Source organism: Nyctereutes procyonoides, unplaced genomic scaffold (genome assembly GCF_905146905.1).
Source record: "Nyctereutes procyonoides isolate TBG_1078 unplaced genomic scaffold, NYPRO_anot_genome, whole genome shotgun sequence".
In the NCBI taxonomy this organism is placed as follows: domain Eukaryota; kingdom Metazoa; phylum Chordata; class Mammalia; order Carnivora; family Canidae; genus Nyctereutes; species Nyctereutes procyonoides.
Genome location: NW_026575131.1, coordinates 22,433,576 through 22,449,473, shown reverse-complemented (window position 1 = coordinate 22,449,473; position 15,898 = coordinate 22,433,576). Strand labels below are relative to the sequence as shown.

The 15,898-nt window shown below is 40.0% G+C and overlaps 1 protein-coding gene across 3 annotated transcripts in view; it reads right to left on the bottom strand.

Moving 5' to 3' along the window:
- Window positions 1-15,898, bottom strand: part of FRMD4B (FERM domain containing 4B) — a 323,770-nt gene that overhangs the window by 153,289 nt on the left and 154,583 nt on the right. Inside the window, exon 1 of one of the 3 annotated variants that reach the window (XM_055343544.1) lies at window positions 960-1,031. The exons of the other annotated variants lie outside the window; for them this stretch is intronic. Within the exon in view, the coding sequence (XP_055199519.1) occupies window positions 960-983 (24 nt within the window). The 5' untranslated portion in view covers window positions 984-1,031. Of the gene's footprint in view, window positions 1-959; window positions 1,032-15,898 lie in introns of those variants that run through there. 3 annotated transcript variants of the gene reach the window in all.

Sequence of the window (15,898 nt, the reverse complement as noted above, 5' to 3'; positions counted from 1 at the left end):
AAAGAAAAAAAAAAGCTTCCCGTAAATTAGGATGTAGAACTTCCTCTGACAAATCATACAAGTTTTATGAATTAATTAAAAGCCATCCCCCAAAATGATGTTCCCAAGGTCACTGCCTTGAGCTGCTGAATTCTGATCACATAGTCTTCACCATAATCTTGATTCCGGGACAGAATTCACTTTCCTGCTGCTTTTTTCAAGCAAGACAGGGACAAATATTAATAGATCCTTTTAGAAAGGCAACTAATGAGTTCTAGATCCCCACAGAATCTTTGCTGCCAAGTGCCCACAAAGATAGAGAAGTGCTCACCACACGCATTGTACTGAGGACATGATTAACAACTGGAAACCCAAAAGTATTTTCATGCTGCTCACTGACACAGTTCCTGCCCTCTCCCTGTCCCTTCCATATCCATAAAGGAGCTTGAGCCTTTAAAATTAACAACCACCAAAAAAAAAAAAAAAAAAAAAAAAAAGAAGAAGAAGAAGAAGAAGAAGAAGAAAAGAGAAAGTAAGAAAGAAAAGAAAAAGGGTGTGTGTGGGAGGGGAGCGGTAAGGTAGAGGGATATACTTCAACAACAATTGTTAAGTTCCAAAGTAAAAACAAGAAATCAGCCTTTTAGGACCTTTAAGGGAGCAGAGGTAGCATTAAAAACAATGACAGGAAAACATTCCAAAAGATGGGTGTTAAGGACCATCTTCATTTCGGTATCAAACTGGAGCAGAGCCAACTGTTTTTTTGGAAAGAGTAATTTTTTGAAAAGAGCAGAGACAAACTTTTTTTGAAGTTTCCTTTTCTGAATGTTAAATTCTGGAATATTCTGGAGTACTTCGAGGACTCCACCCCAGTATAATATTATAAAATCTGACCAAGATTTTGCTAAGAAACGCCAGTAAGAGCTCACAAAGCCCCGTGACACCGTCTGTAGTCAGAATATTATAAGAGAAATTGTTCTTACCTCCAAACCATGATCTCGGCTCATTTAAAGGGACTGGAGAGAGCGTACAGGACAAAGGACACATGTATTAAGCACTTGTGATGTGTGTGTGTGTGTGTGTGTGTGTGTTTTCTCCAAATCAAAGCTGGTGGAAGTAGGGATCTGAAAACCCTGACGCCTTCCGCTGCCATATAATCGCAAGGAAATGACCTTACCGTTTGTTGCTTTGATTAGAAACAAAAGCCTTTCAACATGAGTCAGGAGAGCAATGGGGGAAAAAAAAACCCTAAAACTTCTGCTATTTCTTTTGGCTACCTAAGGTTTCTCTTCATTACATCTTTAAAACACACGATGAAATGTTTAATGTTTACTGTTCTACAAACTTCACTGATGATGTATGATGTGGGAAAGATCATTATTTTGTGATGTGCTAGGCGACTGAAGAACCCAAACTTTAATTTCAGCAGTTCAGTCTGTGTGTATTCTGCACAAGGCAGGAGACTGAATGCATATAAACAGAAAGATATTGAACTCAACTGTGTACCCACACCCATTTCATGCCACTAGCTTTTACACTCATAAAGAAAGTCAGAATTCCATGAGACAGCCTCAGTACTATCAATCAATAGCAGAGATGCCAGCCACAGACAAAAAATCTTGGCAGGATGACTGTGGTCTCAAAAACAGATCTATTTCATCATTTGCATTGTACAGAAGCATTACTATTGAAATTACTCAATGAATAGGGAATAACTGTAGTACATTATGCTCCAAGGTGGGGCAGAAAGAAAAATATACAGAATCCAGGAAAAATAATAAATCTATGGGTTATTTTTAGAGCAGTTAAGTAAGAGCTTATGACATGGTACCATGCTTCTCCAATCTAAAAAAAAAAAAAAAAAAACCTTCTGAAATTTTGTGCAAGTGTGTGGTATGGTTAAGGATGTGAATTCTAGAGTCAAACCTAGGTTTCTGTGGTTGTTTGTCCTTGAGAGAGTTACCTGACCTTTCTGACAATCCGTTTACTCTTTAGTAAAATGGAAATAAAAATCCCTATCTTGTCAGGGGTGTTGGAAGAATTAAATGAGATGATTGCATGCATAACATAAAGAATTTGCCGGATAGATGGGTACATAGGACATGTATTTAATGAGGAAGACTCCCCCCTTCCCTCTACCAAAAAAAAATATCTTACCCTCAAATAGTGATGGAGTGGCTTTACCTTGAAGTCCTTTCAAAAACTGATTACTTTGAACCAAAATGTGCAGTCTGGGAAGACACAATAGCCTGAAACAACCTCAAATAATGCCAAGTTTGGATGCTTATTTGGGTCACTTGATAAAATAAGTGGAAAAGGTGGCAAATGATTCAATACAGACTTACTAATTACTGGTGGGCCTGTGACCTCACAATTGGATGGGCTGGATATTAGAATAAACTAGTTACCTATTCATCATCTTAAAAGGCCATGCAAGGGCACATGGGTGCCTCGGTTGGTTATGCATCCAACTCTTGATTTCGGCTCAGGTCATGATGTCAGGATCATAGGATTGAGCCCAGTGTGGGGCTCCCTGCTCAGCAGTGTCTGCTGGAGATTCTCTCTCCCTCTCCCTCTGTTCTTCTCCCTGCTCACCCAAGCTCTCTCTCTAAAATAAATAAATAAATCTTAAAAAAATAAATAAAAGGTCATGCAGCAGGTGGTTATGCTGGAAGACCATGCATATGCACCTCGAGGATGGATGGGAGAAGGAAAAAAGTTATGTAATCATTTTCCCAATGAAATGCCACATATGGAGATAGAAAAAAGTGCTGTAGCTCATATGTCTCAGGCACCAGTGAAGATGTGATTGGGATAGCTAAGAGGATGACTGAAAGATGGGCTTCTGTCTCAAGGTTAATACACAGATGCAGAGGAAGAGGCTGAACAAACCACAGCACAAAGAGGGAGAGTGCCAGGCAACAAGCACTCAGATTTTCAATCTATAGAACAAATAAGCTGAAATATTAGGAGTAGATATTCCACTATGTAATCTTCATTCCTAAATTTGTATATATTTAAGTTGACCCCAAACATGTGTTTTGAATCTTTTTACTAGGAAAATGGAGAATTACTTTATATTTTTGTGCAAATTTCTATTTATTTATATATAAATAAATAGAAAACCCTGTAAGTGGCAACTTTTCTCATTGGGTTGGAGAGTCTCTTGAGAAAATTAATGGGACATTTCCAACTGTATGGGAAGAAGTTTCTCCTGTTGAAGGACAATCAGAATTTTGATAACCAGTTTCAGAATTGAGGCAACTGGATGGGCTAAAACCAGGAAGCCTGGCCAACTTGTAGGGTCTGGTAAATACAGGGCTGGGGCAAAGCCAGGTTACAGCCATGAGAGCACACAGGAGGCTTAAAACAAGGAGACTGTCACAGTGCCTGTTGGTTTTGCCTGTTCAGAGTCTGACTCACCTCTTCCTAATCACAGATCCCTGCTTTTCTGTGATGGTACCATCACAGGGTACAAGATTAGGGTGAGAATAACCTCATGTGCTGCACCTCCCATCATGGGACGAACATATGATTCAGGAATAACGAAAAAAAAAAAAACCCAAAACACCCTACCCCATACTCCTCAGTTACAAGGATCAGGGAAGTGTATTTGGTTTTGTTCTGGAATTACAAGGCTGCTGCGATGAGTCTGGGGCTACCAGCGTACCACCTCATGCTGGGCAGAAGAGTGGGAGATAGACTCTGAAGACGTCTGAATCACTATAACTCCCACTTGTGCTCAAGTTGGTTCTAATTTTTTTAAAAAGAATTCACTAGCAAACAAACACATCTGTTTGTGAGAGAACGGATAGCAACAGTTAGATATCATCAGGTATGTGACCAATGCTGCTCTACAACGGGGTTACTTATCAACCTAGAATTGGGGAGCTTGGCAGGGAGGCTCTGGGTACAAATCACAAAGCAGTCTAGGTGCCAGGGGTTACGTCTTAGGGAAATGGATAGTTCCTGTAGTACTCAGGTATCAGATAGAAGGTCTATGATCAGTGAATCAGTTAGGAACTGGTCCTAGAAGACTGGCATTCCAAGTCCCAAACAGGTATAGCAGCACAACTCACCCTACATCTAACTTGAAACAACAACTCTTTCAAATGGCTCCTGCCAGGCAGTCAGACACAGGGCAGGGATGAATCTGGATCTAGGGACGTAGACTTTAGGGAGTCCCAGTGGAAAAGAATTTACTCTGGAATAAGTCCAAATGAAATATGAACATATGTGAAATTATGCCTACAAAATGCAATCTGTGACACCATCACATGACCAACAAACTGCTGAGCCTGGACAAGCATACCAATGACTCTGTGGGGACTTCCACCATTGCTGGAAGTGGGAAAAGAAAAATACGCCCACCAATTTAGGAAAAAATACATGGTCATGGTCGTGTAGTCTCGATTTTAAGGGTATATACAGTCCTAGTAATCTCTGTGAAGAGCTTTGCATTTATCCCAAAAGGATCACAGAACATGATCACAGATATACCTAATGAATGCCAGATACACCAAAACATCCTATCATAGGCGATGGACTGATTTTCTATGACAGCTGAGCGGTCTCTGAACCATTTGTCATAAACCGAGAGGATGTCCTTGAAGGCTGGATCATCTCCTAAATTTAGTGAAATTCGCCCTAAACAGAGGTATATTTCCTTCATTACTCCTCATCTTGCTCTCCTTCCACCTCTAGAACCAATTTTGTTCACTGAACACCACGAACGCGCAGGGCCCTGTGGGGGAAGTCAAGATGAAAACACTTGGGTCCAGGCTCTCAAGGGATTTACAGCTTAGATTGGTGTTTCACAAGGAGAGTAGAGTGATCATCTTATTTTTCACCTCACTGCCAGCCCTGTGGTTGAGAAGTTATGCATCCCTGTCATACACATGCTGGCTTCTGTTCTTAATTTCTTATCAATTTGTATGTCAGAGCTCTTTGAATACCTGGATACCTGGTTTTTCTTAGATTTGGATTCACTCCAATAACTATTTTTGGCGTGTCTATTAGGTGCTAGGCCTCGTAACAAGAAGCATGCAACCAGCGTTGTCCCCCACGATCCCATGCTCAGAAATGGCCCATACTTGATGTAATGCTCTGCTGTCTCGTAATTCTTAATACTTTTTGAATAGGGGCCCTCACAATTTCTTTTTGCACTGGGCCCTACAAATCATAGCCTGGTTCCAGAGCTGTTTCGCTGGATCCTGGGCTAGGTGGTGGGGGCGCAGTGGTGAAAGGAGAGACATCCATGGGGTACAAGAAATAAAAAATATAAATATACATGAATAAATAAAGGTAGTTTCAGAGGAAGGAGAGACTCATGAAGAAAGCAGGAGGATGTGATAGAGAGCACTGGGTGGTGAGGGTGAGCTTCTGGGGAGGCCTGGAAGGGATGAAGAAGCCAGCTATGTGGCTCCTTTCTTGACTTGTTTGAGCCTATATTACACATGGCACAGGTAAGCTCTAACCTAATACCACGAATGAATAGAATTTCTGTTTTAAAAGGAAGAGCACCAAATACAGAAAACAACTTCATAATTTATTCGAAGCTGGGATGGCATCACCGACCGATAAGGAACATCTGAAGTTTACATAAGGTCTCCTTTAGGATCACATGTTTTAGCAGTTGGAGGGGGGACAACGTGTCCAGGAAAAACAACCCTGATGGAAAAGTCTATTACTCATGTTCCCCTCCAGGAAGAAAAAGAGGGAAGTTTCTTGTTCTAGCCAGATTCTCTTGCTTTCTTAACCATAAATGAAAAAACAGAGGTGAAAAAGAGGTAGGGAGAAAGGTAAGCCACCTGAGGGTTTCCCCCTCTGTCTGCTTCACAGGGCGGGTGCAGTGACTTCTGATTGGGTGTGACCATGAGGCACATGCAGTTTTTCAGGTGATGGACATAATGATGGTAAAATCTGATCTCATCCCCACGTTTGGAAAAAAGGAACCAAAAAAGGCCTTTGAATTTCAGGAGTTATCCAAAATGCTCCAACATCCATTGAAAAGTGCACGTGTTCACTTTTGTCTAATGTCTAATTTTAAATACTACGTTCAATGAAATAATAGCTAAAAGCCCACATTTACTGAGGGCTAACTGGTACCAGGAACTAGGACCCATGCTCGACACAGATTATCTTCTTTATTCCCCACAACGACCCTCTGAAGTGGATACTAGTTCATCTCCATCTTATAAATGAGAAACTGAGCCCTAGAAAATTTGGCACCAAGGGTCCCCCCAGTTGATTATAGAACAGGATTCGAACCTGGGGCTTATGTTCTTAAATATGGCCCTTCCGCTTGGTTGCTGCGGACAATGAGAAATGCATCCAGGGGTTAGTGTTCAGGCATGCTGCTAGGTTTCCTTCCTGTATTTCTGCACAATCTGGTGTTTTGTTTTGTTTTCCCCTTTCCCGCTCCCTTTGCATTTCTTTAAAAACAAACAAAACGAAACTTTTTATGATGGAAAATTTCAAGCACTTACAAAAAAGGGACAGACTGGTGTAACGAACCCGCATGCATCCCGCATCCAGTTTCAACAGCTATGAACACTCGGCTCATCTTGTTTCCTCACCCACTTTCTGTCCTTTTGTCCTTTTACTTTTAAGGAAATCTAAGCATTCAAATAATTTCATCTGTAAATATTTCAATATAAAAGATAAGGGCTCTTTTTAAAAGCATAACCCCAATTACCTAATATATATTTGTATATTGTATATCTATATATGTGTATATATGTTTTATATATATTGTTTTATATATATTGTTATATGTATATATATATAACAATATTCCTTAATATCATCAGATTTCCAGTTAGTGCTCAAATTTCCAATTGTCTTGTTAATGTTTCAAGTTTGAATGTTGATGTGGAAAATGTCCACACTTTGCCATTTGTTGATTTTTCTCTTGTGTCTGTTAATCTACAGGTTCTCCTACTCATCATACTCATTTTCTCTCTTCTTTCTCATTGCAATTTATTTATTGAAGAAATTGGATTGCTTATCTTGTACATTTCACCATCTAAGTTTTGCTGATTACACCTCTAATGGTGTGATTAAACATGGTCCTCTGTCCATTGTATTTCTCACAAATTGGTTGAATCTGAAAGCTTGATCAGAGTCCAGTTGGATCTGCTTTGGTTATCACCTGTGTTCTTTATTAGGAGAGACTTCTCTTTTGTGATGCTGGTTCAATAGCTAGATCATTTAATGGATTTAAGTGTTGCAATATGGTGACTTTCTAGTTCTATCATCCTTTATTTATTACCTAGACTGTATCTGTAATGAGACATTTCCTCCCATCTACTAACAGGTTACCCAGTGATATAATTCATAATAGGAGACACAGAGCAAATGCTTGATTCTTTATTTACCAGTTTTCTTTTTCTTCTATCCATCTTACTTTGAACTTAAGCGTTTTCTTCTCACCAATATATCTCCAGTTCTTTTCCCATTCTTTCCTCAAAAGTTTCTTATTTTGAGAACTTTTTTGGTTGGACAAGTCTTCTATAAGTCCTGATCTTAAGTCCCGGACAGATATTATATCAGAAAGATTTTTTTCAGTAAGTAACAAACAAAAAGTGAAAATAATTTTCTTAATATGAACCCACGGGGTGCCTGGGTGGCTCTTTTGGTTGAGCATCTGATTCTTGGTTTTGGCTCAAGTCATGATTGCAGGGTTATGAGATTAAGCCCCACCTACAGCTCTGAGAGCAGTGGGGAGTCTGCTTGACATTCTTTCTCTCCACCCCTCCCCTTGCTCATACTCTCTGTTTCTCTCTCAAATAAATTAATTAATTAATTAAATAAATTTTAAAAATTAATATGGATCCATTATGTCAATATCTAAAGATAGGACTGTTCCAAGGTTGGTGAGGTCTGCATATTAGAAATGCCATCAAAGTCCCAGGTCCCGGGACGCCTGGGTGACTCAGGGGTTGAGCATCTGCCTTTGGCTCAGGGCATGATCCTGGGGTGTGGGATCAAGTCCTGTGTCAGGCTCCCTGCGAGGAGCCTGCTTCTCTCTCTGCCTATGCTCTGCCTCTCTCTGTATGTCTCTCATGAATAAATAAATAAAACCTTTTTTTAAAAAAAAGTTCCAGGTCCCTTCTATTTTTCCACTCAGCATGTTCTCCTCAAGCTAACATTCCTCCATGGTTGCAATATCACTGCCACTCCTCCAGGCATCACACATGCCTACTCCAAAAGGAGGACCATGTCTTTCTTCTATGTCTCTTTTTAAGAGTAAAGAGAGCTTTTCAAGAAATGCATCAGCAACCTGTCCCCCTTCCACCACCCATTGGCCAGAGTCATATGGCTCTGGGTCATATGTTTGTGCTAACCTGATCACTGGCCAGAGGAAAAGGTCATCATAGTTCCTTCTGGCCACATCTTCACAGCCAATCTGTAATAGAGTGAGCAAGAGCTATCCTAAACTATTGTTTCTCTCAGCCCTCACAGCAGCCTGAGACCCTGCCTTGGTGACCTCAGACCTTGAGCAGCTTCATAAACCTTACCTTGGGGCCACAGCAACATTATCATCTTATATGTACTCTATGATATGAAAAGAAGTTGGGAAGCACTGGCTGAAGGACCAGCCAGGATATTCCCAAGTTTCATGGAGGGTGATATTGATTCCTGACCAAATCAGGCCTCTCAGGATAGAAGAAGGACAAAAAATGACTCTTGGAAGCAGGCTTGGAAAGTGAATAGGAAACAAGAGAACCCAACAGTGGCAAACACAGCCAGTATCATGTCATGCCACCATCTTGTCTGTGTCGTACCCCACTGCTACCTTGATGGTTCTGACTTTCAAACATTCTGTCTTCCAGTTCACCACACCACTCCTCATTTTGAATGCAAGAGTGTGTAAGTATCTGGGAGTCAGAAAGAGGCCTTGGGCCTGTTCCCTCATTGAACCCCAGTGCAGACAGAGGAGGAACTAGCCCTCTTGGCTGCCATGGTAGGAAGTCTATACTGGGACCTGCCTTTTTGCCTTTGCCAGGCAGACAGCTCCAGAAGGGAGATGGGGTGCTAGCAGATGCTGATGGTGAGAGCTGGATAGCTAAAATGTGACAAGAGGCCTCTTTGAAGGGCTTCCTGTGGCAATTCCAACTTACCCCTGAGTTCGGCTGACCCTGGTGTAACGCTATACACAAACAGATCTGTGGGTCAGGTGCTTCTTGGATAACCACCGGCATTAATGGGACCAGCAGTTTCCATCATCTACATAATCAGTTCTAGTGGCTCCGAGAATGGGACAAAAGACAGTTTCGTGGTTGCTTGTGGCTATGAAATCTCACTGAGACAATTCAACTATGACAAAATTATATTTAAGTTAATAAATATGGATTGAGAGGACCCAATAAGCTTCCAGGCCTCGGGCATCTAAGATGAAAAAGAGAAAATAGATGGTGCATTGTTTTGCTCTCCTGCCCCAAGCTTTATCCCTTGTTGCAAAATAAATAAATAAAAGCCTCAGTGAGCCTTTCCAGCTTCTCTAAATGAAGTATAGAACATTTACAGAAGAGAAAAAACAAAATTGCTGAAATTCACTCAATAGTGAATGGGGAAACCATAGTATGACCTAAACAGTAGAGTAAATGTAAAAGGCAAGAACTATTCTGGCTATATTGAAATCTTGACATCGAAATATATTGAAATGCATGACAGAGAGGCTGAATGATAATTTATCTTTATGATACTTGGATTTATGCAGTGCTCTACTTAAACTTATTTTAAGTATACAGGAAAATTCCATACCAGTCTGAGATGATAAACATTTTATAAGGGACCAAAATTTGCTCTCAAGTCTGGCTCTGAAAACATGCAAACCACTTGATACTGTGATAAAACATAGAATATGTTTTTTTCCCCGATGTTCTCAGGCAAGAACAATCCCAGTGTTTTGAGCATTATGGCCTGTAAGAAAGTTATGAAAGTCAGACAGCTCCACTAATAAATGAAATAAAATGAAAAAAAAAGATATAATAAATAAATTTCTGGCTAAGAGAGCAGCATAAATCAAAAGTTATTGGCTAGGGTATGGAAAAGCAACACTCTTGTTCATTCAACAGTAGTATGAATTGGTACAACCTTTTTGGAAATCCAAATTCCTTCCAAACAAGGTGTTTTTATCTTACAGAAAATTTCCCACAAATGTACTGCATACAAAGATGTTCACTGTAGCACTGTCTTAGTGAATATTGTAAACAATCTAAATGCCCATTATAGGGGATTGATGGAAGTAATTACGGTACAATCGTATCACTGAATATACAACAGTTACAGAAAATAATGAGAGGCCAGTATCTAAACATGTGTATAAATAAATACATTTCAAAATAAGATGCATATGATGATTTCACCTTTGTAAAAAATTTATATTAATGTAATATGCATGCCACTATACATTTTTTAAAAATCTGGTGAATAGATACCACTGATAGGCATTTCGGGGTGCACCTGGGTGGCTCAGTCAGTTGAGCGTGTCTGACTCTTGGTTTTGGCTCAGGTCATAATCTCGAGGTTGTGATCTCGGGGTCATGAGCTTAAGTCCCAGTTTGGGTTCTGTGCTCAGCTCAGAGTCTGCTTGATATTCTCCCCCCCACACTCTTCCCACTCTACTCTTCCCCCTGCTTGCACTCTCTCTCTCAAATAAATAAATAAATACATAAATACATAAATAAATAAAATCTTAAATAAAAAAGCCATGCATTTCTGTAACAATTATACTGATGGACTTATGCTATTATAATGATAAAAAGCTCTATGGTATGCAAATGAGCACAAGTATTACTGTATTCAACAGTAATCACATCAATATTGATTAGTAATCATTATTAAATGGACATACAAGACAAACACTTGGGGGAATGGACTACATGCTGGGTGCAATGACACAGGGTTAACTGGGACAGATCCCCGGTTCTGCAGGAACACTTTCACAATAGGCAGGATCAATTGTTTTAAGTAGGAAATTTTACAGAATTACAAAAAATTACATAAATCCTTGCTATAAAAAAATTTAAACTCAGAATTATGAAAATAAAAGAAGTGGAAAACTCTCCCTTCATCCACTGACATTGCCCAGGGGTAAACATCATTAATGGTTTGGTGTATATATTTCCAGCCTGGTTCTCCCAAGCAAAGGAATACATACACATATTTCTTGCATAATATCTGTATCTGTTTATCTCTCTCTACACACACACACACACACACACACACACACTCATCCTGTATATTATTCTGTCTTGTGTGTTTGTTTTCACTCAAAATTATATCACTGACAATTTGGGGAAGCTGTCCTCTACTTCATTGATCTTGATCCTCTTGATCTCATGGAATGTCATGGTACAGAGGTATTACCATTTTATCATGCTTTCTCTTATTCATGTATCTAATGGTTTGCTATCTCAACTAACAGTGCAATGAAAATCTTCCACATATACCATTATGTAAGAATATTCTCAAAATGACTTCCTAAAGTGGAGATGTTCAGTCAGAGAGGTCACATATCTCACATTATGGATACCACTAACCTTTCCTCCAAAAGATTGTACCAATTTACCAGATCAATTATCATTTAATTCTCCTGCTTCAAAATATCCATCTCCTCCCTTCTTCTTTTTTTTTTAAGAGTTTATTTATTTATTCATGACAGACACACACACACACAGAGAGAGAGAGAGAGAAAGAGAGAGAGAGAGGCAGAGACACAGGCAGAGGGAGAAGCAGGCTCTATGCAGGGAGCTTGATGTGGGACTCGATCCTGGGTCTCCAGGTTCACGCCCTGGGCTGAAGGCAGGCACTAAACTGCTGAGCCACCGGGGCTGCCCTGTTCCTTTATTCTTATTTTAGGTAAGCTCACCTAGATGAGAGAGGAAAAGAGGATCCCATTTCTAGGATGCTTGTCCTTGTCTTTTCTGCCTATTTTAGTAGTCAGGGCCTTTTTCATAAACTATAATTTATTAAGTTCTCATCACAATGGGGTGAGGTACTGGAGTGAGTAGTCCCAGGGCATTCTCCCACTTAAACCTGCTAACAATACTATGAGATATTATGTCCCCATTTTATAGATGACAAGACTCATCATGCTATGGGCTGCACTGCCTTTTAGCCACAGGATCAGGGCTCACATCCATCTGACTCCAACGTCCCCAGCTCCCAAAGGATAAGTATAAATCACTCAAAGGAAATAGATAAAGCCTTTCATCTCATTACAAGGTCTATTAAAATGGACAGATGTCATTAAATATCTTTAAATAATGAATGAAGCAGCTTTGGTTTAGGAAGGCATGACACTGTTGTTGCCCACTGCGTCTGTGTTTTTCTTCAGACGTTCCTCAAGCCTGCAATGACTCACCTGGTCTTGCACAGGATGAGTGGTTGCTGGGGAAGGAGAGCGGGCAAGTACCACATTGTGAGTGACTCGCTCTACTGCTCCCTACTTAAATACTCAATCCCCCCATGTGGCAGCCACAGCATGGCCCCATTTCACAGGCAGGGGAGCTGAGCTGAGCTGGGACATGACACGGGAGCTTCGGCACATAACCACCTCTCTGGTTCTCTAGTTTCTTCTCTTTAAACCAATGGAAACAAATGAAGTTGTTCACTAATTTTCATTCACTGAACTTCATCAAAATTGATAGCAACTTCCCATACCTTAAACTTAAACTTGATAGCAACTTCCTAAAAAATACGATCTATGATGGAACTTCACCATATTATTGGTACTGAGCAGTTATTTCAGGGTCATAACATAACTTTAAACGTGATGTTGAAGAGAGGGGGGGAAAAAGTAAAAGTTATGTTTGATAAATATATTGGTTCATGGTTCTCCTTTCTGGAAAAACTTTAGATATAGTCATATATTTATATATACATACATATATATATATATATATATACACATATGTATATATACATTTATTTGTATATTTGTACTCACACACATACATTTATATATATAAATTATTCATATCCTTAAACATGACCTAGTTAGCTCCAAGAAAATATACAGAAAAAAAAAAGTCAGAAAGAAAAAGAAAAGGACGGAAAGACCATAATTAAATTTTACTTACTTAAAACACACAATATATAGCATAAAGGTGCGGCAAATTTTTGCCGTATCTGTCACCTAATGTAGCGTAGGAGCCTGAAAAAAAAATTAAACTGATCCAGTTTGGTTGTGAATAAAGGGCACTGTTTAGACTCTGGTAAGGTCTCAAAAAAAAAATTTTTTTTTTTAAACTCAGAGTTGGCTTCTGAAGTTTATTAAAGGAAAAACACATTCACTAAAAAAAAATACCATTTCCAAAAGGTATTTGAGAGCAAAATCTTATGAGCTTGGCTAGAACTATATCTGGCATCAAGACCTAGAAATATTAATATATAAAAACCTTAAGGAAGAAAGAACTGCAATAAATTTAAATATGAGTTGAGAGTTAAGATTCTTTATATCCTGACCGAATTGTTCCAAACTTAACCAATAATTTCATTTAAAAACTGATATTAGATTATTTATTAAAAGTACATGTACTCTGTGTTCAGGAATTATTTGGGAAATTCCTAGTATTACTTTTTGTGCTGGGGATTTTGATTCTGTCATTATTTAAGGTTGATAATTAGACACAATAACCATCTCTTGTAACTCAAAGGGTCAAATTCTCTTTATATTGACTGTGCTTGCAGAATTTTAAAAAGCCTAGACATAGCCAAAGACCTAGGGAAAGCAAGCTTTTAATTAAACACTAATGAAGACCAAGGGGAAAAAAAAAAGGTTTTTTGTTTTTTGTTTTTTCTTTTCTTTTCTCCCAAGAATCCAGGGAAATCCAAAAGGTCCCTCTATCCTTAACTCCAGTGGATGGGAATGACAGGAGACAGGGTCAGAATGATAAGCAATGTCCATAGAATGCCAAAAAATAAAATAAAATAAAATAAAATAAAATATAAATATAAAATAAAATAAAGAAAAAGGAAAGCAAAATGTCAGAAGTGTCTGTCAGCACTGGTCAGGCAAAACAGGGCACCTTCCAGAACCTAACCACAGGGCTGGGCACAGGAAACAGCGATCACTTGACAGTTAGAGCTGACGAGAAACTACAGAAGCTGCCAAGCTCCCCACCCTGGGCAGGGCGCAGATGAGGACTTGAAGCCGGCTGTGCACAAGACCTAGGGTCCTGGGGTGAGCCCGTTTTCAGGGGCCCTGCAGGAAATAACCTACTCTGCTATCCAGATACTGCTTTTCAAGACATCAGAGAACCCAAACAAATTTATTCTCAATCAGCAGTACTTAGGTTAGCTTGGGGCTATTTTCAATAACAAAAAACAAACAAACAAAAAAACACCAATAAATATACACATACAAAGACATTTCAGCCTGCATGGCTTTTTCCCCTGTATGAAATTTCCAGAACTTTATAGACCTCAAACTTCCCCTTTGGACAGAGGTCCCCTAATGCTACGTTTTCCTCCAGACTCTTAGTGTCCCCCTACACCACATGCCACCACCATCCTGCCCAGGTCCCCACCGCGTCTCACAGGACATCAGAAAACAGTGCCCTAATTGTCTTCCCCTTCCTTAGCTGTACCCGGCAGGTTGGCTAGAGTAAGCTTCTTAAAATGTAAAGCAGATTCCTTCATTCACTTAGTCAATAAGTATTTCCAAACGATATCTTAGGTTCCAGGCACTAAAGCTACTACAGCGGACAAAGCCAAGGCCCTGCAAGTCTTCCACTAACATTCTGCTTGGGCAGACACCGAGGAGAATCTGAACAAAGTTCTAACATCAAGTGGCAATGGGGTTAGGAAGAAAAATAATGCAGGATGCGGGAAGGGTCGGGGTGGCCTGGAGGGTTGGGTGACATCTGAAGAAAGACCTGCAGGTAGTGGAGGGGGAGGTGGAGGACACGTGTGGACTTCTAGGTGATGGGGTTCCCGGCAGAGAACACCCCAATGGTAAAAGGTCTGAAGTTGGAATGCACTTGGGTAGGTTTAGGAGAGAGAGGGGAGGCCAGTGTCACTGGAGAAGAGTTAGGGGATGGGTGTGAGGAGTTACCACCAGAGGCTGAGTGTGTGTTTGCTGGCAGTGGGGGTGAAGACAACCCAGAGAAAGGAGGTGCTGATCACCCGGGGCCTTGTGGGTATGGTGAGGCTGGCTTTTTCTGAGTTGGGACATCACCTGAGGGATTCAAATATGAGAATGGAAAACGAACAAACAAAAACAAGTAAGAGAATGGCATGATCTGAATTACTTCCGGATTGAGAATATATATCATTTAGTCTCAACTAGTTCACTGATTCCTGCTATGGCTATGGGATTTGGTAGAGGGAGAGGTGAAGACTGGGGAAGTCCTATGGCATCAAGTGGGTAAACAGAGCAAAGGAAGGGGCTGAACTTTTCTTTTGTTTTTTTTTTGGTTTTTTTTTTGGCTGAACGGTTTGTAAACTAAGCCTCTTGCATGTGATGGCTGAGTGCATGGGATTTGTCTTTAGACAGAACTGAGCTCCAACCTTTGCTCTTGGACAAGTTACTCAGTAGCTCTACATATTTCCCACATTAGCCAAGGGGTTCGATAATACCTGTTACATGGCACTGTTAGGAGAACTGAACGAAATGGTGACTATAAAGTGCTTAGCACTACATATGACATATAGAAAATGTAGAAAAAAAAACATAGTTAAGACTTTTTAAAGGCCTACCATGAGCCAGGCACCCTACTGAAATCTTTATTTATCTGTGTTGCTCCCTCAACAACCCTGGAAGATTGGTCCTATTATCATCTTCATCTCCTACACAAGAAGAGGAGGCACAGAGAGGTCACGTAATTTGCTCATGTCACATGGCTAGGAAAGGACCCTGTTTGGAGCTCTATCCTGGTCACACTTTGCACTCATAAGTCCTAGCATGATT